This window comes from Micromesistius poutassou (assembly GCF_964030765.1).
Source record: "Micromesistius poutassou genome assembly, chromosome: 10".
Classification (NCBI taxonomy): domain Eukaryota; kingdom Metazoa; phylum Chordata; class Actinopteri; order Gadiformes; family Gadidae; genus Micromesistius; species Micromesistius poutassou.
The window spans coordinates 17627973-17651056 of NC_140280.1; the positions used below are offsets into that span (position 1 = coordinate 17627973).

A 23084-nucleotide genomic window follows, 5' to 3' on the forward strand; every position below is an offset into this window, starting at 1 on the left:
TTTGTGTGTGTGTGTGTGTGTGTGTGTGTGTGTGTGTGTGTGTGTGTGTGTGTGTGTGTGTATGTGTGTGTCTGTGTGTGTGTGTGTGTGTGTGTGTGTGTGTGTGTGTGTGTGTGTGTGTGTGTGTGAGAGGGGGGATACATGATTACATGTTGAAAGGTCAAGGGAGATGTAGACTATAGACAGTTAACATGATGTCCATCTGTGATGTCACAAATGCAAGCAATTAACATGAATATTTGCCTTATCAATGGTTATAGGTAATAACAATAGCCGATTATGGCACAGCTTCTTATGGTTTGCAAAACAATGCCTTCTCCCTATTTGAAAACAAAAAATACCACAATTGAAGTTATTAATAGAGCAGATATCTTTTAGCAATTTAAGGACGATATGCGTAAGAATATGTGTAGAATACAGGTTGAACCCCCTTGATTTAGCATGAAACACAACATTCACATTGACTGGTGTCTGTTTAATAGGAGTCATGTGCATTGTCCCAGGCCTTGCATTACATCACATCCAGCTTCACATCGTGTGGAAAGCAGGAGAAAATGCTCCCGATGCTATAGGTTTCAGTAAGGTTAAAGTCACCCCCCCAGTAACAACAGTAGACTGGAAATAGACCAGGACCATATTGCTAAAAGCCAAAAGCACGTTTTGACCCAGTATGTTCATTTCAATGATGCGATGACACAACAGAATGTTTTAGCATTAGCTGTTCACTGCTCATGAGAAGATGTGGAGATATTCCCCATAGTGTGGATATGGTGTCTGAGCGGGCGGAGGCTCCATTAAATCAGCGAAAATCGGACGATAGGACTTAAATGAAAACATTAGGACTGACATTATCACGACATTACAGTAACCAAAATACCAGAAAATATCTACTCTCTGACGACTATATCAATAGTACACAGACTTGCTTTGAGGGGACGGTTTTAATGTCCTGAACCTAGAATCAAATCATATACAACCAAATAGAAGCCAACAAAATGTAATGAGGTGCCTTTCTAAATGGCATAGATTACCGTTATGTCTTTGTGCAAATGTTTCTAATCTAGCACTCCTATCCAAACACACACACACACATCCACGTCAAGCAACACAACTCAAATCACACACACACACACACACACACACACACACCCACGTCCAGCAGCAGAACCTAAACCCCTGAAGTCAATGTGCGTGTTCCCCTGGTTGTGGCCCATGAGTAAACTTCCTTCCATCCCACCCTGGCATTGTGTCCAGGAAGAGGGTGGGTGGGCGCTGTGGTATTCCGGCTGGGGGAAAACCCACCCAACCATTCAGGTATTACATCGCAAGTTAGTGAGGTGATCGCTGGGTTCGTATTGCGAGGTCCACATGCACTGGATAACTGACCCCCCCCCCCCCCCTACCAACTAGCATTCAGAAAGTCAAACCCAGTTTATTGTTCTCTGCATCCTGCGTGTTTATGCATAGACCAGGCTTTTAAAATGATGACGTCCACCACAAAGCCCTGGTTTCGGACAGGACGATATCCAACACCAGTATAGTCCTTTGTGTGTATGTGTGTATATTTTCATACACATACCCTGCAGAATACAATGAAATATAATCAAATATGTGCCAAGGAGGAGCACTGCCCTTTCGCTTGTGAGCTTCAAGGATCACGTCAAAGCCTGTCTGACCTTGCAGCCAAAAAGCCAAAAGGAGCGACAACTCACCCTGACACATTGTGACAACAGTGTTTGACGATATTCATAGTTTTACCTTTGAAATTACAAACAGTTTGGCCACCTTTGATCTGATAGTGGATGTAAAATAGAGACCTTTGAGACACAAAGCCGAATGTTAATGTGTCTAGGGTGGTCACTGAAAACAGAACAAAAACACTGAAGAACTTCAAAACGCAAACTGCTGTACATATTTGTATTCTACTTCATTGTATTCTACAGTTATTATATATATATATATATATATATATATATATATATATATATATATTAAGCACACACACACAAACATACTCACTTGGAACAAGCCAACAAAAAAAACTATCCTTTATACTCATAGTATAAGGCATTTATACACAAGTGTTGACTTGTGTATATGCACAAGCCTTACGTACACAAGTGTCCACGTGTGTACACAGGCCCGGTGAAATACAGGCCGCCCATGACGTCTGTACAGCCTAAATGTGCATATGTGGACTTTCTATACGCTCTCACGGTGCTAAAAGTGTAGTGCGAGTACTCCTCGCGTTGAATGTGCGTACATACTCCTGACTACATACTCTCATGTACAGTACACCCAGCGAAACATGTAAGGATACCACTTATAGAATATATTGAGTGTTACTAAATATGGTTTTTAATTTCTTGGTACGCTATAGGTGATGTGCAAGGCTGACATCTTCTACATGGCTTTGCAAACGTTGTTTGAAGGTGTCCCGACATAAGAGGGTCCACCGCATCAGTGCTAGCATTCAGCGGAATCTATTTCCACTAGAACATAAAAATATCACAAAATTAAAAAAAAAGAAAAGAAAATTATAATCTACAAAAACAAACAGGTGTGAATAGAATACAACTGACAGACACCTGGTGTCTAACAGTCCCAACAGGGTTGCACGGTTGAAATGCAACCTTATTCGCAAACAGAAAGGCAAACTAATTATGAAATGATGTTCCCATTAAATAACTGGGAAGTTATGGTTGAGCTAAGTAGGGCCTATTTACAAAACATAACAAAACAGATCTATGAAAACGTCAGCATTCAAAGTAATATTTACATTCTCACTGCTGAAGGAACTGACTGGCCGCTATAAGCTTTTTGTTCAGTTTTCAGAACCAAAGAACATATATACAGACACCAACATGTTAAGAAGCCACAACTATACAAGAGAGGACCTGTACAATGTGCCAGTGTTTGGATTTGAAGAGTGCTGAACATATACAACAAAGACAATCCACAATCCAGCTGGCTAAAAAAATAAAATAAAATAAAAACAAACAGTCTAACGTTGACACACAGACAAAAAAAAAAACGGTTACAAAACACAAAAAACACATGAAGTCGGCCCTTCAGTTTTACTGCTTGTTCCTGGTGCCTAGCCCGGCTCTGATCCCCACGGATGCAATACGTGATGTTATCACTGTGAGCAAGAGACATAGCAGTTGAACAGAGAGAGAGAGAGAATGACAGAGAGGGAGAGAGGAGAGGAGAGAGAGAGAGAGATAGAGAGAGAGAGAGAGAGAGAGACAGAGAGAGAGAGATAGAGAGAGAGAGAGAGAGAGAGAGAGAGAGAGAGAGAGAGAGACATTAACAACCAAAGACTCGTACAGGGGGCAGAATTGTCGCACAAATGGGATGATTATCGTACATCTGGAAAACGCCCTGTCCAACAGTGTTTGATGTGGTGCCTGGAGATTGACCTTTAAAAAAATGTGATTACTCTTTTAAGGACATTGTTGCTTAAGAGAAGAAGTAGTTTTAGGGGCTGGACTAAATGTCAATATCACTGGTGGGTTGAAACATTATCCTTGCCATCGGTTGGACAGAGTGATACAATCACAAAAGCGCAGGTGGTGTGTTTGTGAGATGGATGGAGCGTGGGATGGTTAAGGGGAGATCACGTCCTGCTCTAAGTGGAACTGGAGGGGTTCTGAGGCTGGCTGCTTACATCAGGGCGGAGAGGGGCTGCAGGTGGTTCTACCAGTGGGGGGTCACGTAGCTGTACCCAGGGGCCCCCTGGGGCCGGTAGGTCGGCATGGTTACCGACGGGGCTCCCATGTGCTGAGTGGACTGGGGTGTGGTCAGCAGGGTGCCTGCGGACGTAGGGAGACGAGTTGATCATGGTGTCACCGCTGGCTGGTTTAGGACTAGCACGCATACACTCAATTGAATGGGGTTCAGCGATGGGTTACTCTACTATATACAGTTAGCTATATATATATAAATATGTATATATATATACAGCTAAAACAATAAGACAGGGAACAACATCGTGGATTTGAGTTTGGTTGCAATGCTTTCCTTAGGCATTTCAGAAGAAAGATAATTCTATTGAATAATTTGTTGTTGTGTGGCTTTTAGTTAGGGAAATCACACCAGACATAGTGAGTTTGGGGACAAAAGTGAACTTAGCCTGAACAACTAATTAAATAACAAGATGTTGTGCGACCAAAGTCCATCATAAATCCCTCAGGGGGATGAATAATAAATCCAAAAGCTAAACTTGATTAGCTGTGATTAATGGCCCAGTCTGATGTCTTGTGGAGGCTCACCTGTGGACATGGCCATGGTGGTGCCGCTAACCATGCCCATTGGCAAGGCTCCGGAGCGGGGGGCGGGCGCGGGAGACGGGGAGGGGGCTCCGGTGGGGACCTGCGTGGGGTAGAGGGTGGAGGGGAGGCTGTTGGGCTGCACCACTGTGGTGTGGTGGATGACGTGGGGCTGTGCCGCCGCGTAGACGGGCTGTGTGTAGTACGCCCCCTGCTGGGGTTGGAGAGAGACGACCAGGAGGGTTGGTTGCATAATCATAACCATAACAATCATAACAACAGTGGTTAAGTGGGAAGGGAGAGGGTATAGGAGGCAGTGGAGGAAGAAAGAGTGGGGGACAGCAAATGAAATCGGGAGAGCAAGAGACAGCGAGAAAGAAAGAGAAATAAAGAGAACGAGGGAGAGAAAGAGAGAGAGAGAGAGAGAGAGAGAGAGAGAGAGACAGAGACAGAGACAGAGAGAGAGAGAGAGACAGAGAGAGAGAGAGAGAGAGAGAGAGAGAGAGAGAGAGAGAGGAGACACAGACAGAGAAAACACACCGGTGAGCATCACAATAAATATTTCTGTCGCAGGAACACGTCCCTGTATGGACGAACGAGGGTGTGGAACGTCGCCGCGAACAGAGCGCAGAGAGTGTGTGCAGATTGGCCGACTGCACTCCTTACCTGGGCGTAGAGGTTCTGCTGGGGGTAGATACTCCTGATGGGGTACATCTGGTAGGGATTGGCAGACGGGGAGTAGGGTGGAGGCGCCCCGGTCGACTGCATGGGGTTCACCTTGTACGGGGTACCTGCTGTGTACCCTGTTGGAGAGAGAGAGAGAGAGAGGGAGAGAGACTAAGGGCTTGCTTCACACCCACTATATGGCCATGGTGGACGGCAACCAGCGTGAGATGCCGTGCTTGCATTGTGAACAAACCTTTGGTTTAGGGCGAGAGGTGTGTGCCAAATAAGTGTCCACTATCTGGGCATCTGGTATATTAGTTGCAGTCGAGTTTATTTAAAAGCAGTAATGTATCTGATAAGGATCTCAAGTGTGAAACTAATCATTTCCTAGTACTTCTTTAGGCAGCATAGGTTTCAAGCGAGTAATTAGGAAGACAAATTAGAAAGAACATTTTTTTGCTTTTGTCACCTGAGGTAAATAGATGTGGAAGGATTACATGGTCTCCTGGGAATGTGTGCCACAATGTCCAAAGTTATAATTTTAGTGTTCATTCTGGTTATTATTATCAGAATTGACTTGCATGAAATTTCATGTCTGAAAGAAAGCAACTACATGAATATATACACACGTGTATACAGGCAAAGACAAAATGCAGGGAGCAGTATTATAGTATGAGGTCAAGGTATTCCATCAAGATATGTAAACAAGCAATGCAATATGCTGCAATCTCCATCTCTGAACCAACTCAGAGATGGATAAGGAAATCACAGAGGGTCAGTTACTTTTTGGGACCATGGCGTATATGCAGAGATTGTGCGACTCTAAACAGTTTTACTTTGGCTTCCGAATTTCATGTCACTGAAAATGTACCATTCGTATGCGCAATTGGGTGACAAACATACTCATACACACATGCGTTCACACACACCCACGCAAACACAGACACCCGAATCATATGAAATGATTGAGCAATAAAATGCTTGTGTAAATACAATGCCACTGTGTGTCTGTGTGTGAGGTATTTCATATTGATTATTAATGCTGCCATTCTTTTTTTTCAAGAATTTGCTCAGTGTGGATGCCTGATGCCATTTTAAAGAGCAACCCAAGAGCAACACAAAAATCTAACCGCAACAGCAGCCCCACCTCTGGTACAAAACATGTTACTGCAACTGCTGATTCTGATTGGTTGAGATTTGTGCCAATGGCCAAGGGTGCCAACCTGGCATTCATTCTGACCAATCAGAAACAGCAACAGCAACATGCCGTGGTTGCTGAAGACTCTGTGGTTGGATTTAGTGTACAGAATGACAATGGGAGAGAGACATATAGGAGGACTGACGAGAGAGAGAGAGAGAGGGAGAGAGAGAGAGAGAGAGAGAGAGAGAGAGAGAGAGAGAGGCAAAAATGAGAGAGACAGAGATGAGTGAGACAGAGAGAGTAAGAAAGAAAGAGAAATAAAGACAGAAAGAAAGAAATGGAGAAAGACAAACAAAGAGAAGAGAAAGAAAGGAAGGGAGAAAAACAGAAACAATGAGAAGACAAAGAAAGAAAGAGGAAAGAGAGAAAGCTAGAGAGAGCATGAGATACACTGTACGTAATTGGCAGATATTTACTGAAGGCTGTGGCCGAGGCCTGGTACTGTCGGCCATCAGAGCCTGCGTCCAGGGCCGGGTCATAGGGACCCTCTTGGGCCCCCGCCATCTCCATTGACGCCTGGGGCCAGCCCTGCTTCAGCAGCAGCACTGTCCCACACACACAGAGATACATGTTATACACACACACACCAAGAGATTTAACACACACACACACACACACACGCACACGCACACAGGCACTCACAGATACAAAGATAGATGTTATACAGAGAAAAAAAATATTGATGTCACACACACACACACATACACACACACACACATACACATGCAAACACACTCACACTGAGACACATTCATTCTGACCGTGCACATCCACACCAAGAAATCTCACACACACACAGGCACACGAGTGGGCCAGTAAAGATGCATTTTGTTTAATGACTGTACACTTGAGCCAGTTAGTATGAGATGATCAAGGGTTTTGTGGTAGAGTTTGTGGTAAGAGGACGTCACAGCAGGTCAAACATGTCAAAATATTAACTTGCAATAGAGATAGGGTACACTAACATCACCATAACAACAGTAGTAGTAGTAGTAGTAGTAGTAGTAGTAGTAGTAGTATAGGTAGTAGTAGTAGTACACAACACAATAAGGGGGTTCAGGATCAGATCTTAAGAAGACATTCATCAGAGTTTCATTCTTATGATATACTTTATTTGTCTCTAATAAATACTGCATTCAAGAGGGATACACACACAACACTTACAAATCGACACATTTTGCCATGAAGCACAGACTCTCACAGACACAGCTGTCCATCTCAGCCAGTATTGTACTCAACCCCGACCACTGCTCCGCTATTATGGTGCCTTCTATTTGTCCACCCGACTCGATCTGCGAGTCGGGTGGAAGTTGCAAATAGCCGGAAGTTGCAAATAGCAACAATAGCAAGCAAACGACTCGGCAACTCGTCTGAACTCAGAGGACCCCGAGTTCAGTAACAAAGATGGCTACTCCGAGCATCACATAAGTAAACATTGTGGTTTTCTACTATTTTAAGCACTTGCGTTTTTGTTGTAACCAAATGAAGAAGTCGTACACATAGCACTGTATACTGTTACCTATAGGCATGTCGTTACAGTCTTATTATGTGTTAAATACCGCCTATTTTGTAGCTTGTGCCGCTGAAATTGGCTAGAGACGCTCCATGTTGCTATGACAACAATGCCGATTCTTGAGCAGAAAACAGAGCTCCGACTCGTCTTGCCAAGTAGAACGAAAAACCCGGGGTCACTCGTTTTACGAGACGGATGTGACGTCACACCCGAGCTGCAAGTCGCGATTACGAGACAAATAAAAGGCACCACAAGTTTTAGTTTTCCCTGTTGATATACTGTTGGTATCATACGTTATTTAAATATGGGCATACCATTCCAACTATCTATTAACTCTAAGAGCACACACACACACACACACATACACAGACAGATAGACACACTCAAGACTTCCACATAGACACAGATGCCCCAATATTTTATTTCCACTGCAACCCCTCCCCACGGTACAACACAATTAAGACTACTGATATAGAAATATAAAATCAATGTCTGTATCAAGCGCTCACACACACACCACACACACACACTAAAAGAAGAACGTCTTCCCGCCACACATCATTTCACAACATGCGCAACGCGAGACATCAAAGTACCAGAAACATTGAACGAGTGCTGCAAACATTAGCCCTAGCTTACCTTGGGGGAAGGCCGCATTGCCGGTGTGGTAGACACTGTGTGCGTACGCTTGGGGAACGGCAGCCGCGGAGTAGCCCGTGGGGTAGCCTGCAAGGGTGGGGGGGAGAGAGGGATGAGACACAGAAAGAGGCCATGCATCAGCACTAGAGAGAGGTCCCTGGACACCATGCATAGGATGCTCTGAGGCTAGTTAGCTAGCATAGCCTGAGGCGTCCTTCAGGTAGCTCGTTACGGAAGGCTGCCGTTATCGGGTGCCAGTTCTCTGGGTGAAAGGCTGTGTACTCATGAGGACTGAGTGTAGGAGGAGGAGGACAGATGAGGCCGGTTTCGTTATGGTGGGCCTGAAGGGTCCAGGTGTTCAGACAAGCGGAGGTAATTGGACTGTGCTGCGTTACTGCAATGGTTGCTGCCTCTACATATGAGCAAATAATCGTATTACATGCGTGTATGGATATGCATACAGCTAAAATCCATTTTTAAATAGTTTTACTTAAACCCTGTAAATCTATTTCACCCAGAAGAACCAAGGATTGTGATTGGTCCTTTTTATGGTTTCTCGACTAGTATGTGACCGACTTAAGACTTGGTACTTCACTTCACTTGACTAAAATGGTGATAAAGCTAGAGCCATATGATCTGGATAATCCGCTCATCTTCAAAATACACATCAACACACATCTTGCACAAACCTGTGTGTTGTTTTAGCACATTGTGTTAGTGGTTGAATTAAGAATGCATATGACTGTGTGGCTTGCTGTGTGGCAAGTCCCTATTATACACTTAACTACCTCTCATAAAAAAAAACTAACATTGTGTTCTGATTCCTATAGTTAAACTGTCCTTTGTTCAGTTGTTTTATGGAGAATTGCTTGCGCAGCACTTAACATTTGTTGTAGTTACTCCATTATTTATTGTGTGCCATGTTCTCAGCCCCACTAGGAAGTCGCTTTGGTCAAAACCAGCTGACTGACTAACTGGAACTGTGATGTCATTAGGAAGCAGGCAGAGAGAGGTCCCCCCCCCCCCCCCCTCCCCCTCCCTGTTTACTTATACATAGACAGTAGCGGGGGTGGACTTAAGTAGGGGGGCTGGACTTTAGTAGGGGGGGTGGACTTTAATTTCCTTGGAACCACCTTCGCCACTTTCTGTGTCAGCACTTAGCTCAATAACTGATTGATGGGGAAGTTGGGGGACATCTTTTCCAGAGCTGGGGTCTTTATTACCCTATTATATGCGTTATTATACTGTGGTTATGGTGACCTGTTATTTGAATTTAGCATTTGCTGACAAAATGTCAGTGAATAAATCAGCTAAATTTTATATGCATTTTACTCATCACTTAATGAACGTACTGCAGAAGAGATTTTTGACACAGACATAAAAATAGACCATCAGCTAGATTGCTGATTAACAATAAATCAAGCCACAGAAACCAGACCATCAAGACAAAAAGAGCTTATATTCTAGTATTTATCTTTGACAAGAGATGCTACCATGACAGGTCGTCATAATGTGGTCTATAACGGTAATGCGACATCTGTGAGGATTCAGAGTGGTTGTAAGAGACCGACACTGTGAAACCCGAACACACACACTAGCCACGTTCGGCGACCGTAAGGAGGCACACACTCTGATGAGAATAGTACGTGGACAAGGGTGCCCTGGAACTCACCTGCATATGTTATGTTCTTGGGGTTGCCATAGGGATTCCCTGGCTGGAGAGGACTGTACACAGGGTTCATTATGGAAGGAACTCTACCCTTACTGCAGGACAGACAGACAGGAAGAGAAAGACAGGGAGAGTTAGACAGGGAGAGACGATGGCAGCAAAAAAGGAGAAAATGTTTGTCTGAAAGGTCAGGGGTCGTTGGAGCGTGTCTTCATGGAGCCAGTCGTCGATAAGCGTTTGTTCGTGAGAGCGAAAGTAGCAGGTTATGGTGGTGAGTGGGTTGCAATAAGCGAACAAACGACAGAGACATGAATTGACTCCAGCACAAGTGCTAGGCTCTGACACATTCATGCATGCCCACGATATCGTTTCTCACTGTCATCAGATAGCTCTGCCTATTTTTATCTCCAGTGTTCTTCCTTGGGTCTCTCTCGCTCGCTCTCTTCTCCCTCTCTCATTCTCTAGGTTGGCACACATGCCTTTCTCTCTCTCTCTCTCCCTCCCTCCCTCCTTTGCCGCTCTCACAGAGTGGCTGACTTCACAGAGTTGCTCGGGGCAATTAACCGGAACCTACGTAAGATCCTTAATAATTAGCGAGGGATGAATCAAACCGGCAGCTGGCGCCAACAGAAGCCCATGCAATGGGAAAGTCGACGGGAGTGCAGATATATCTAGTGGCCGGCTGAGGTTTCATGGCGTGGCGCAAATGGTGGTTCAGATGGGGGTGAAGGTGTCGGGACGGTGGCTGGTCGTTCAGCGTCATAAGCACTATGTCATCAGCCCCCCGCCAAACACAGCTCACGTCCATGACTCACTATCCTGCTCACTTTAGTGTTCAATGCTCTGATGGGTTCCTGTACGGGTAACTGTGCATCAAAACGAATGACAGGAGCACCACAAAGGCCCTTCGATTACAGAGCACAGGAGGCAGCTTCCTGCTGTTAAGGGTGTGGGCCAAATCTGTTGTGCCGGAGCATCAAAGAAGCCATGCGGGCCCCAGATCTATCTCAAGGTTGGATTCAGCTAACGATGTGCTTTCATGCGGTTTTTCAAAAAGTACGCTACGGAAACCTTGTCCTAATTGGCCAATGCCCAGCCGGAGGAAACTTGCCATAGTCATTGTAAGCGAGTTGCCAATCTATTGACAATAGCTTGATGCTGGTGTTGTCCTAGTCATTGCAACACAGTGACGGATAGAGAGTTAACAGCTGAAGGGAAAATTAGAAAGAAAAGACTGTGGGACAGAGGGACTGACATTTAAGCTAAATGGATGGATGCAGCCCCATTAAGATTAACAAACATGTGTTGAAGCATTATTCTGGCTATTGTACAAATACCAAGACCCCTTAGGGATCTGCATTAAAGAGAACACTGTGTGGCATGCAATACCATACCGTTCCGGATTTAGTGTGTGAATGCAAGAAGCATTCCCATACGGGAGCATTAAATGCAAGGAGCATCAATTAACTAAATACAGGCTGGTTATGGAAAGGCCCCTATCATCACAGACACACACACACACACACACACACACACACACACATTCATCTTCAGCACAGGGGAAATTAACACATGTTCAAAGCCAGTCGTTATAAAAGTCTACCTACTCTCAGGTGGTGTTTTAATGAGATAGGATTATATAAGCCTCTTCCATACATACAAGGTCATGCTTCTGTATGGAGAGTAGGACTTAAGGGGCTGACCTGCCATTATAACGGTTACAGACTGTTCTCCCACACAGGCCAAGGGAGAACCGCCCAATGGGCAGGCAATGAGTGAGTGAGCGATTTAAGTGCAGCAGTTTGTGTCTAACACTTACCTCTTTGGATTCTGAGCAATTTCAGGTTGATAGAAGAAGCTGATTTGATCGGTGTGAAGTCCGTTGGCCATTCTCATGGCAACGTAAGCGGGTTAATGGCAAAGGAAATCTGTCATGGAGAAGGAACAGGGAAGAATCGTCATGTACCAGAGAAAAGCATCATCATCAAAAGAGACAGATAGAAAGAGAAAGGGGGTTTGCAAGTCATAATCACACAAACTAATCTGTGTTTGCAAACATTTCCACATTGACTTTCAATTGACCTTCAGTGGCACATTGTCAAGCAACAGTAGTATGAGGACATGTGACCCAACCCCAAAATAAAAGACACAAAAAAAGAGAACGTCTGAATTATGGATTTTTTACCTTTCGATGTGTGTGTACACATTCACATGCATGCACCACTATATAGCAAGACATGGTACAGACATTTAATCGGGGGTGAGTCCAAGGTGATGCAGAGTTCAGATGTTTTAAAATATGGCCTCCACCGAAGGCCTTGGCTTGCAGCCATTGAAGACACTTCCCTGCTCTCACATAGGCCTGCGCGACTAAAATGTGTTTTTTCCCCCTTCTAAAAATAATCTATCCTCGCCCCCCATTGTTTTATTGACATGCTTTTGGATACGGGCCAGGATAGAAGTTGCTATGACTACCAACTGAAAGGTGCTGGGTTTCATCCCCAGTGACCTTGACCAAGAGGCCTGATGATATGTTTGTGAATTTACTCAAAGTTGCTGTGGATAAAAGTGTCTGCTAGGCTACTTAAGAGTTGGTGTAATTGTAACATGTCTCTGATAAACCAAAACTAAAACAACATAATTTGTTTTTATTTAATTGTGCCTTTTCCAAAGCCAAATTGTTCTGTTAACTGTCCCCTCTTACTTTGACACTGTCTGGTACATTTCACATGTGTCATTGTGAAGACCTGCCAAGTGCATATTTAGGTCAGGCATCAAAAGCTAATGTATACTATCTAGGATCCATTTTAGCTCAGCAAGCACACGATTAAAGACACAAAGGTGGACATCCCACAGTTCATAACGACCATCACCAACATCATGTGCACATAGTTGTTTGTATTTTGATATCAAACAAAGGATTAAATATTAGAATTTCTAGATTACATCCAACATAGCTGATGATTCAAATGGTGCTTTGGGCCGAATCAAATGCCCCCGTTTCGATTGTGTTTTGCATCAAACTTTGTCTCAGCATATGCATTATGTATTTGACTGTGGTGAGATGCTGCACACTATTGAAGATGTCATAGGGGTTGGTGCCTTTCCAAACAGTGTAGCCTAAACAATAAAGTAAAGGAGATTTGGGTCAAATAGGCATAATGGCCTACTGGTAACCTTCTGTAGATTTGACGCATGACAATGGCTCCCTATAATGCTATATAAAATAGAATATTCCTTGACAATATATCTTTATGTATTTATTTTACAGTGACAAAGGCAAACAAATCCATAATGTCAGAATAGATCCATCACTGATTTTATAAATATGAACAGGGCCTACGGGCAATTAGCATTTTTGTGGTGTTATTGTTGTTGTCATCATTGCCCGGACCACAATTCTATCTCGCATGGATAAGCTCAGCAAACCACAATCATGCCAAATTAATCTATGCGGTTTGAATCACGTTAGAAACTGGGATCATCGAGGATCGACGCAGTCCGAGCAAAATCTGCTGCGTACGTAATTCCGCTAGCCTCTAAAATGGTCACACACGGCGAGAACTCCCGACACCATTTTGAGGCGCACGTCACTTCACGAATTGCGAGGCTGCTGCTGCTGCTGCTGCTGCTGCTGAGAGTGCGTGTCTTTGTGTGTGTGTGTGTGTGTGTGTGTGTGTGTGTGTGTGTGTGTGTGTGTGTGTGTGTGTGTGTGTGTGTGTGTGTGCGTGCGTGTCCGCGCGCGCGCGCGTGTGTGTGTGTGTGTGTGTGTGTGTGTGTGTGTGTGTGTGTGTGTGTGCGGGGAAACGCTCACGTACGGTGGAAACGGGACAACATCGCAATTCCTTTGCTGCACACTGAGCACAACTCCGAAGCAGCCACGTTTAGAGATACAGATCATACAGATAATAATTAAACTAGTAAAGCCATAGTGACAACGTAATGATAATAAAAAACGATCGCGTATAAGCGGCATGGTATAAATATGCCCAGGTAGCTGCAGTCACATCGATAAGTGTTTAAGTCATCCGTGATTTGAATCCTCTCATATATCAGTCATGTAGGCCCTGTGTTGCACTTGAAGTTGGATATGCATTCCGCTGCACTCGGCTCAGAACATCTCGTTCCATCTCCTTAGATAATAAGATAGCATCACTGCGCACCAATGTTATAATCATTCAAAGAATAAGCAAATCGTTATATTAACACCCCCCCCACACACACACACACACACACACCACCACCCCCACCACCACCACCACCCCCACCCTCCCCATCCACCCCCCTAAAAAGGGAAAACATCGACAGAACGAGAAAACATCTCTCACGAAAAATATGAAAAGACATCCACAACGAGTCTTACCAGTTAGCGGTCTGATGTCGGACGGTCGGGATGTCGGACGGTTGAAATGTCTCCGTGGAGTCGGTTCGTTGTCACTGTTTTCCTCCTGCGTTCAGTGCTGGCTGCTTTTCACCGAGGCTTCGCTTCGCTGATTTCTGGAGGAGAGGAAAAAAAAGAAGCGGCATCGACGTTCACACAAAGTGGGGGATGGTAACATTCAGCGAGGATTGGTTGGGGTGGGGGTGGTGGTGATGGTGGTGGTGGCGGTGGTGGTGGTGGGGGGTGAAGGGTCTCACAAACACAAGGGGAGGACCTTTTTATATCAAGACAGCGGTGCACACAAGTGTTGGCTATATGTTCCCTCCGGCTACAGTGCTAGTTCTCGTAGACTAGTAGGCTACTACCTCATGCGGAAAAATCTGTGTCTGTGGAGAGAGAGAGAGAGAGAGAGAGAGAGAGAGAGAGAGAGAGAGAGAGAGAGAGAGAGAGAGAGAGAGAGAGAGAGAGAGAGAGAGAGAGAGAGAGAGAGTGTGTGTGTGTGTGTGTGTGTGTGTCGGGATGATATTCGCTTATGTAGTTTTGTGGTAACTAAGGTATGCTTTATTAGGACTGCCAACATATTTCAAGTACTTACAGATTAATGCTTTGGATCTTTTATGGTTTTATATTATGTTGGCCTATTATTCAGCAGGCCTATTAACTATAAAGGCCTTAAAAGCCCTAACATATATCTATTCTAGCGTAAGTTATGTAAAACGGCTGTGGCATTTATGTTCGTATCCAATATATTTTTAATGATTGGCCGATTTTAATGATGTTACTGATCGTAACCTGCACATCTGTCTAGAGAAAAGCTTGCACTTACAACAATTAATCGTCTTTACAAAGTTCATTATTTTTTAAGACGATTCCATTGATCATGATTAAAGCAGCTTTGTTGAATTGTATTTATGTGACTAGATCTGTTAGGTTAGGAAAGATGACCAGTACACATGGGTTAGCTGCACATTCAAATATGTTGGAAAAGTGTAATCAGACAACTTGGCCACAAACACCATTGTCAATATTATCACCATGCAGGTTTGCTTTGGAATGCTATACTAATACTACTATTATACTATGGCTATTACTACTACTACTACTACTACAATCTCTTTACCATGCCACAATAACATGAAATGAACAAAAACACAATTATCTTATTCACAGACACATCCCATTATAAGGGTGCTGGGTGCATGTTGAATGCTCTTATTGATCAATGGCAACACCAGAGAAGATAGGCTGACTGTCTATCCAACTTGCATAACACAGATGGCTGGTGGTGTTCAGGTCATATCATGATGTATTTTGATTCCATCCTTATGTTAATTTTGGACGACTTTGCTCTGCACCACAACAATTTGCCGTAGGCTACAAGATTCTGTTTCCTTCATATCCAGGTCTTTTAGTTTGAACTTATTTCCAATTGCTCTAAACATTGATATTTTAGGAACCTGCTGTATCCTGGGCAACATAATACCATGAGTGACACGGAGTTTGAAGTTTGCAAACATCAGGAGAACATGCACAGCCAAATGTGTGATGCGCCTCAATGCCACTAAAAGGTCTAAAGATTGAATTCAATGAATAGGTTGAATTGGCTGGACTGTGTGTGTGTGGGGGGGGGGAGAATGAGATGAGTGTGAATGAGTGAGAAAGGTCAAGTAGCTTTTCTATTGTGTCATATTAGTAGCATCTTCCCTCACAATTTAACATTTGATTGTTATCACTTTTTCAGTTTTGTGTGTGCGCCTGAACCTGGTGCCCTGGCCCGCCGTGGCCATGGACACCAGCCCTGTGATTGGCTGAAGTCAGTGCCACTTGCCACAATGACAGCCAATGGCACCAATTTCAGCCAATGAGAAAGAGCTATGAGCTTTGCGCCATGTCTGAGGTTTGACTCATGTGTTTTGTTATGTATTTCAAATTTATTTGTCAATATCATAATGAGTGAAAATCAAAGATCATAGCATGGTCAAAATAGATAAATTGCTTCAGAAACATACATTATAAGCACCTGTAGGCCTATGTATATTCAGTATGTGCTAGATATCCTCAAATCATTTTTTTTATTCATTAATAAAGCTATAGTTAAACCATGAGTTTTCCCAATGAGTCAAAAATAATAAGAGAAAGAACCATGCACAGGCCTTGCCGTAGTGTTTCATTTTTATCTATTTAGGATCGTTAGCGCCATCTTGCGGCGAGGTACAGGTTCCTGTTTATTCATATGTATTTGATCAATAACCAGACTACCTCAAGTGGCAGCAGTAGTGTTAACGTGGCACATCACTTACTGAGAGATTAATAATATAAATAATAATATAATAATAAGTGGAGAGAAGAGATGTCAGGTGCCTGAGTTGATTCATCTGAAACAGTTAATTTAAAATGCATAAGACTAATGTCATCAGTAGCCCGATGGTCATTATTATATAGCATTATCATTTTCTATTTTATTATCATTACAATTATCCCCAATTGTATTTTAATCAATAAATAAACCAATATCTTACACAACTCTTCGAACCTCCCTTTTGTAACTCATAGCGCCATGATCAGATCGGCCAGTCAACCAATAAGATCTCGGTACAGTTAAACAACAACCTAGGAAATTCGCGTGTATTGGCTATCCTCGGCGTGACGTAGCCTCGTCGCAGGAGACGCCGTAGCGGACTGGCTGTGTTAAAACACTTCACCACCTCGGTGCTTCGGGTCAGCAATTTCATCTGTGCAGGTACGTCCTTATTTCATAACATTGTATAGTGTCCTTTTGAATTAACTCGATGCAAGTTTGAAGTTTAAAATGTGTCGGCCTGTATCAACTTTGCACATCAACGTTGTTCAGCTCAAAATTGCAGTTGCGTAGCCTCATTTTAAAAGGTGGTGAATTTGTGACACTGTTAGTTATTATAGGGTTAGGGTGGGCTACACTTCGATCAGGATTTGATCGAACATGTCATGATGTCTAGATATCTAATATATAATATAATATATACAATGGCGGATAGGTTACACAATGAACACGGACACTTGCTTTTGACTTTACCAGAGCTGTACACAAAATACAAATGGAAAGAGTTGTTACTAAATTGTCAACACATTATCAAAAAGATTCCAACATAATGGTATACATGACTGCGTGCGAGTCTTTAATTGCTCCCTGCCTTCTTTAATTCCTTGATCACAAAAACCATGTGATCACATTCTGATTCTTATAAAAAGATAAACAAAACCTATAACCATACAAAAGTTCATGTCTTATGACAATGGTATATTGCTTGACCTTTTAGGCCCTGAATGCGCTCTACAGATAATGGCTGTAGGCTACTTGCTACCATTATGCACTGTGGCAATAAGGGAAGCTGCAAGAGGCAGTTGCATCCTTACACATTATGTATTTACTGAATTTATTGTCATATATATATATATATATATATATATATATATATACTTCTTAAAAAGTAAAACTGACTAATGCACCAATGGGCAGTGATACATTAATAACACTGTCATAATAACACTTACCACTAACACTTAACACAGACCTGATAATCAATACAATGTCACTCTTGCAGAGAGCTCTTGAAGCCTCCCATACTAATGGTTTTTGGTTGCTCATGCTCTTTGTAACAATCTAACAATGTTAAACATTGACTTAATGACACCATCATCAACATAATGTTTGCCGCCACCCATGGCAAAACATTTCCTTCTCTTAAATACACAATCTATTCTCTCTAACACTCTCCTCCTTTATATCACTTATCACTCTCTTTCCATCTATCTCCAGGGTCCACAGATCTAGAGCCATGGATCTGGTGCTGAATGTGGCCGACTACTACCTCCTCACGCCGTATGTGTACCCAGCATCGTGGGCCGAGGAGGGGGCGCTGCGGCAGATCCTCAGCCTCCTGGTGCTCACCAACCTGGGAGCGATGGTCCTCTACCTTGGCCTGGGAGCCATCAGTTACTACTTAGTGTTCGACCACACTCTGATGAAACACCCACACTTTCTAGAGGTACGAGTACGGTTCTAAACCTTTTGTCCATCCACTTTTTTTTTTACACACCAAAAAATATACATATAAAAGTGCTTCTGATAATTTTTTTGTTTTGTAGATGTATTCTTGATCTGTAGTTTTTTTAAACTCTTTATTATTATTCTGCTAGGGGTCTTAATCCCCACCAGTATTTCACAATTTGTTTGTTTTTCATTTTTTAATTTAAAAAAGTGATTGCAATAACGTAGAAAAAATAAAAGCAAACATAGACTAAAGAATAGAAAGATTTTTGGAAGTTCAGAATGATAGAAGATAATATACACAATTATTACATAAATTGATTTTTCTCCCAAACCCAATGACTACTGTCCTTCACTTTCCGCTGTGAAACAGGAATTAACCGTCTGGGATTAATAAAATACTATCTTGTCTTTCTTATCTTATTCCACATTATCTTATTTTAGAGGAAAATCCCATGTGAATACCTTTTTTCAGTTCTGCAGAAGGTTGTTGATCATTTCTGCTGTGCATCTCAGAACCAGGTCCAGAGAGAGATCAAGTATGCAATGACCTCTCTGCCCTGGATCAGTATCCCCACCGTGGCCTTGTTCTTTGCTGAAGTCAGAGGATATAGCAAACTCTACGACAACGTCACCGACTACTCAATGGGTAAGAGTCATTTGCTCTTGAGGGAACAGCTATCCTTAGAAAGTGCATTCTATTACTTTGTCTTGTCGTACATCGATCTTACAACTTCTGTAGTTGTGTTGTGTAAGACTTTACCAGTCAGACTCAATTATTCAGCCCTGGATGGGCCCAGCTTGCCTGTTGGGCCAAAAGATCTAGTGACTAGGATGTTCCAACTCTCCCTCTTGATAGGTCCTGGGGTCAATTCCTTCGGCCCCTGTCTGGCTAGGAAATATTCATACTATATACTACTACACAGGCTAAGTCTTGTTTCTGCCAAATGAGCATTGAAGTTGTGATTGTACAGCCATTGGAAGCATTTTGGTTCTCTTGCTTACAGGTTGGCCCATGGTGTTCCTAAGCATGGTGTCGTTCCTGCTATTCACCGATATGAGCATCTACTGGATACACCGTTTCCTGCACCACAAGCTCATTTACAAGGTAAGCCCAACAGTCCATATTGCTCCAGCACAGCTAAGCATCCAGGGACCAGCATAGAAAATATTGACTAACAACTGTGCTTCCTCCTCCGATAGCTGTTCCACAAGCCGCACCACGTGTGGAAGGTGGCCTCGCCCTTCGCCAGCCACGCCTTCCACCCGGTAGACGGCTTCCTCCAGGGGCTGCCGTACCACATCTACCCCTTCCTCTTCCCCCTCCACAAGGTGCTCTACCTGGCCCTGTACGTCTTCGTCAACATCTGGACCATCTCCATCCACGACGGGGACTACCGCGTGCCGGGGCCCCTGGTGGAGTTCATCAACGGTGCCGCCCACCACACCGACCACCACCTCTTCTTTGACTACAACTACGGCCAGTACTTTACGCTGTGGGACCGCCTGGGGGGCTCCTACCGCCACCCCTCGGCCCTCACGGGCAACGGGCCCCTGGACCTCATCAGGAGGCTGATTGCGGAGGGGAAGCTGCGCCCCGACAAGGCCGCTGTAACGGGCCAGTCGAACGGACACAAAGTGGCCGCATGCAAGGAGGAGTAGCTGGGGGGAAGGCGGCAGAAAGACTGGGGAAGCGAGGGGAGGATGGATAGGACCAATGTATTTATGTAATTTGATTATGACAAGAAACATATAAACAGTCCTGAATGAAGTAGTGGTGGCGAGTACTTCAAATCGAGTCAAAGATATGATATTTGGAGACAGTTCAGTTCCCTTATCATGTTTGCAAAACCCACATGAGCAGTTGTGATGTTAACTGCACAGTGGACTGGACAATGTGCATTAAAGTGGTAGATCACTGGAGTCTAATGGACCCCTTTTGTGACTTAACGCAATAACAGTGTAAGAGATCTTTCACCTCTTGCCAGTTCCATGATATGAGATCATTAAGTAGCCACCGTCCCTAAAAAAAACATATTTTTATAGGACATTTTATATTTGAGACATTTTATATTTTTATGTCTCTTGCATGATATGCAAGAGACAAGAAATAACCATGAGCAGATTGGCCTAGAAAAGCGCTTTAACTTCAAATATGGTAATTTGACACTTGGAGGAGGATGAACTTGGCTGCTTGACTCCTCCTTCTCTTTCACAGAAGACACCAACCTTAGCACTGAAAAACAACATGTCATTTTGGTCGAGATGCTAACAAGGATAGATGGCTATTATTCATTTATTATTCATTATATCATTATAAGGCTGTCATGAAGATTGATAGACAGCTGTAAAGGGCGGCAAAGGGTTCCATCCTCGCCAAACGACAGTGACAGTGAGCACTGGGCTTTCTTTAAAAAGACAACCTAACAAAGAAGGTATGTAGCAATGGAGTTTGAGGCATTTGAATGTTAACATACATTTCCTTGTACCATCGACACTTCTGAGGACATTAAAATGTGGTCATCGGTTCCTAGGTTAGAGAGGGATGTTTGCTTAGATCCAGAGGGTTCCTGTTTCATTTGTATGTGCAAAATGAATGCTGTAATTATTGTGGACCTCTTTTGATATCTTAATCAAGAAGGAGGCTTTTAATCGTCATATTATGATGAATAATAAAGAATGTAAAATGTTTTGAAAAATTACTACACTTGATTGAGTCTCCATATGAATGAATTCTCAATATACTGTACTGACGTAGACTAACCCAAATGATCTTTCACCGAAATGTAATAAATATTTGCTCAATCCCGCAGCCTGCTTCAAAGCAAGTAAAATGAAAGAGTAGGCAGGATCTATATTATTTAACAGAAATTGACTACTTATACGAGTTCTTGACCATTCACCCATTCCTATTGTCTGCTGGTTTTGATTGAGGTTCTATATTAGTTTTGGAGAAATTAAAAGAGTGAAGACTGGAGAGACCTTATTTAAAATAGTTCCCTCAGCTATGGTTGACCATTTTGTGAAATGTCACACGAGGCAGAGGAGGAACAATTTAAAAATCTTTTTTACATTTTAATGATGTATTAAAAACATAGAAGCCTACTTGGTGCAAGGTTCTCTCAGAATGTGTCACAGGAATTCTCTTCAACTGCAAGTTGTTGTGACAGCTGTGACTATCTGAATTTTGAACAAGGACTGTGTGGGAAATTAGACTTCAACTTTGACTATCAATCTGACACAGCAGGAACTACACGACAGCACAATTAACTAATTATCAAGTGATGTTATTCAGACAAATGAGAGAAAAAGGCAATCCATGGAGACGTAAAGTTAGGAAATAAAATGGGAAGGTGACTGACCAGATACAAATGCTTATTTGCTAAATCATTGACTCTGACTTTAATCTGCATCTTAATTGTTGACTTGCAAGTGTATTTATTTCTGGATACATACATGAATCATTACAGATGATAGACACGTGTAGTGTTAGATTCCTTGCTTGTAAAACATGATTCAAGTGCTATTTAGACACGTTTCTTGTGTCGAAAGACACGGGTATAGTTTCAGACTTGTTTTCATCTCAACATAAAGGGGCCCTTTGATAGTCATTGCTTTCATGTGTTAATGAAATGTAACAGCAGCTGAGCTCTTGACAGACAGGTCAAAGGACAACGTGCATGCCTTAATCTAAATCTACTGCATCTTAATGTACTTAATGATGCGCTGAGTTCAAGGGGCTTGACATTTTGAATGTGTGCAATAGTAGCCTCCGGCCATATCAAGTAGGGGCTATGTATGGCCGTGACTACCAGTGAAATACATGCCGTAGTTGGCCTTTAAGGTATCAAATCATAGACCTCCAGATATATCACTCTGGTCTGGGCCCCTCAGTATATTCCCAGTTGGTGCAGAATGCGGCTGCTAGATTTATTATTTGTACAAGGAGATTTGACCGCATCACTGCAGATTGAACTGCTCTTCTCTGTCTGATTTTAAGATTCTTCTTCATGGTCTGGCACCTAGCTACCTAGTGAGCTCCTAATCCCATATGTGTCAGGGCGTAAATTCCTCTGATTCAGCTCTATCGGTTGCACCTATAGGTTTAGGTTGGTAACCATGGGTGACCGGTTTCTTTGCTATCCAAGCTCCCAAACTGTGGAATAGCCTGCCCCCTGACCTTCGGTAAACTGGCTCAGGAAAAAAGTATATATTTTTTTCTTCTTTTAATCTTTTTAAAATGTTTTTATATTGTGTTTATTCTATGCTTGTTGCTTGTTTAGAATTGTTGTGGTTCTTATTTTGGTACGACTGTTTATTGGTGTTGTATCTCTGCATTATATTGTTTGATGTTTTTATGTTTTTTACTTAATTTGATCTGTGTTTTATTGTATTTGTAGGTCTACGTGTTCTAGCACCTTGTAACCTTGTTAAGAAAGATGCTTTACAAATAACAATAATAATTGATAATAAAAAAATGTATTTTGAAACACATTTATTTAACATATTTAGCGGACAACTTTCATCCTTTGAGAATGCAATGGACAATCATTTCAGTACTCATTTCAGTAAGCTATAATTGTAGCCTAGTTATAAAGACCACGTTAAAAAAAGTGTTTTTCAAGTGTATTTCAAACCAAAGACATAACTTTTAAAGTTGAACAGACTGAGATATTTTAACAAATCTTCTTAGACTATATCCCAAATCCATTGTTTT

The 23084-nt window shown here is 42.7% G+C and overlaps 2 protein-coding genes across 4 annotated transcripts; one reads left to right on the forward strand and one right to left on the reverse strand.

Moving 5' to 3' along the window:
- Positions 1 to 2019: 2019 nt before the first annotated feature.
- On the reverse strand, positions 2020 to 14459 carry LOC311354160 (protein FAM168A-like). Of its 3 annotated transcripts, none has more exons than XM_084473956.1 (9): positions 14323 to 14459; positions 11779 to 11887; positions 9963 to 10054; positions 8291 to 8377; positions 6555 to 6683; positions 4938 to 5074; positions 4275 to 4482; positions 3671 to 3815; positions 2020 to 3142 (listed from the first exon to the last, which is right to left on the reverse strand). In XM_084473956.1, exons 2-8 carry the CDS (start codon positions 11853 to 11855, stop codon positions 3700 to 3702), a joined length of 846 nt encoding a protein of 281 aa, XP_084330082.1. In that variant the 5' UTR covers positions 11856 to 11887; positions 14323 to 14459; the 3' UTR covers positions 2020 to 3142; positions 3671 to 3699. The 3 variants fall into 3 exon arrangements, with proteins under 3 accessions (XP_084330082.1, XP_084330081.1, XP_084330083.1); XM_084473955.1 differs by having other exon boundaries at positions 4275 to 4485; XM_084473957.1 differs by lacking the exon at positions 6555 to 6683 and having other exon boundaries at positions 4275 to 4485.
- A 2545-nt stretch (positions 14460 to 17004) lies between these two features.
- On the forward strand, positions 17005 to 21069 carry LOC311354610 (lathosterol oxidase-like). Its single transcript, XM_084474422.1, has 5 exons — positions 17005 to 17080; positions 18137 to 18365; positions 18884 to 19016; positions 19375 to 19475; positions 19571 to 21069. Exons 2-5 carry the CDS (start codon positions 18156 to 18158, stop codon positions 20027 to 20029), a joined length of 903 nt encoding a protein of 300 aa, XP_084330548.1. The 5' UTR covers positions 17005 to 17080; positions 18137 to 18155; the 3' UTR covers positions 20030 to 21069.
- Positions 21070 to 23084: the final 2015 nt, after the last annotated feature.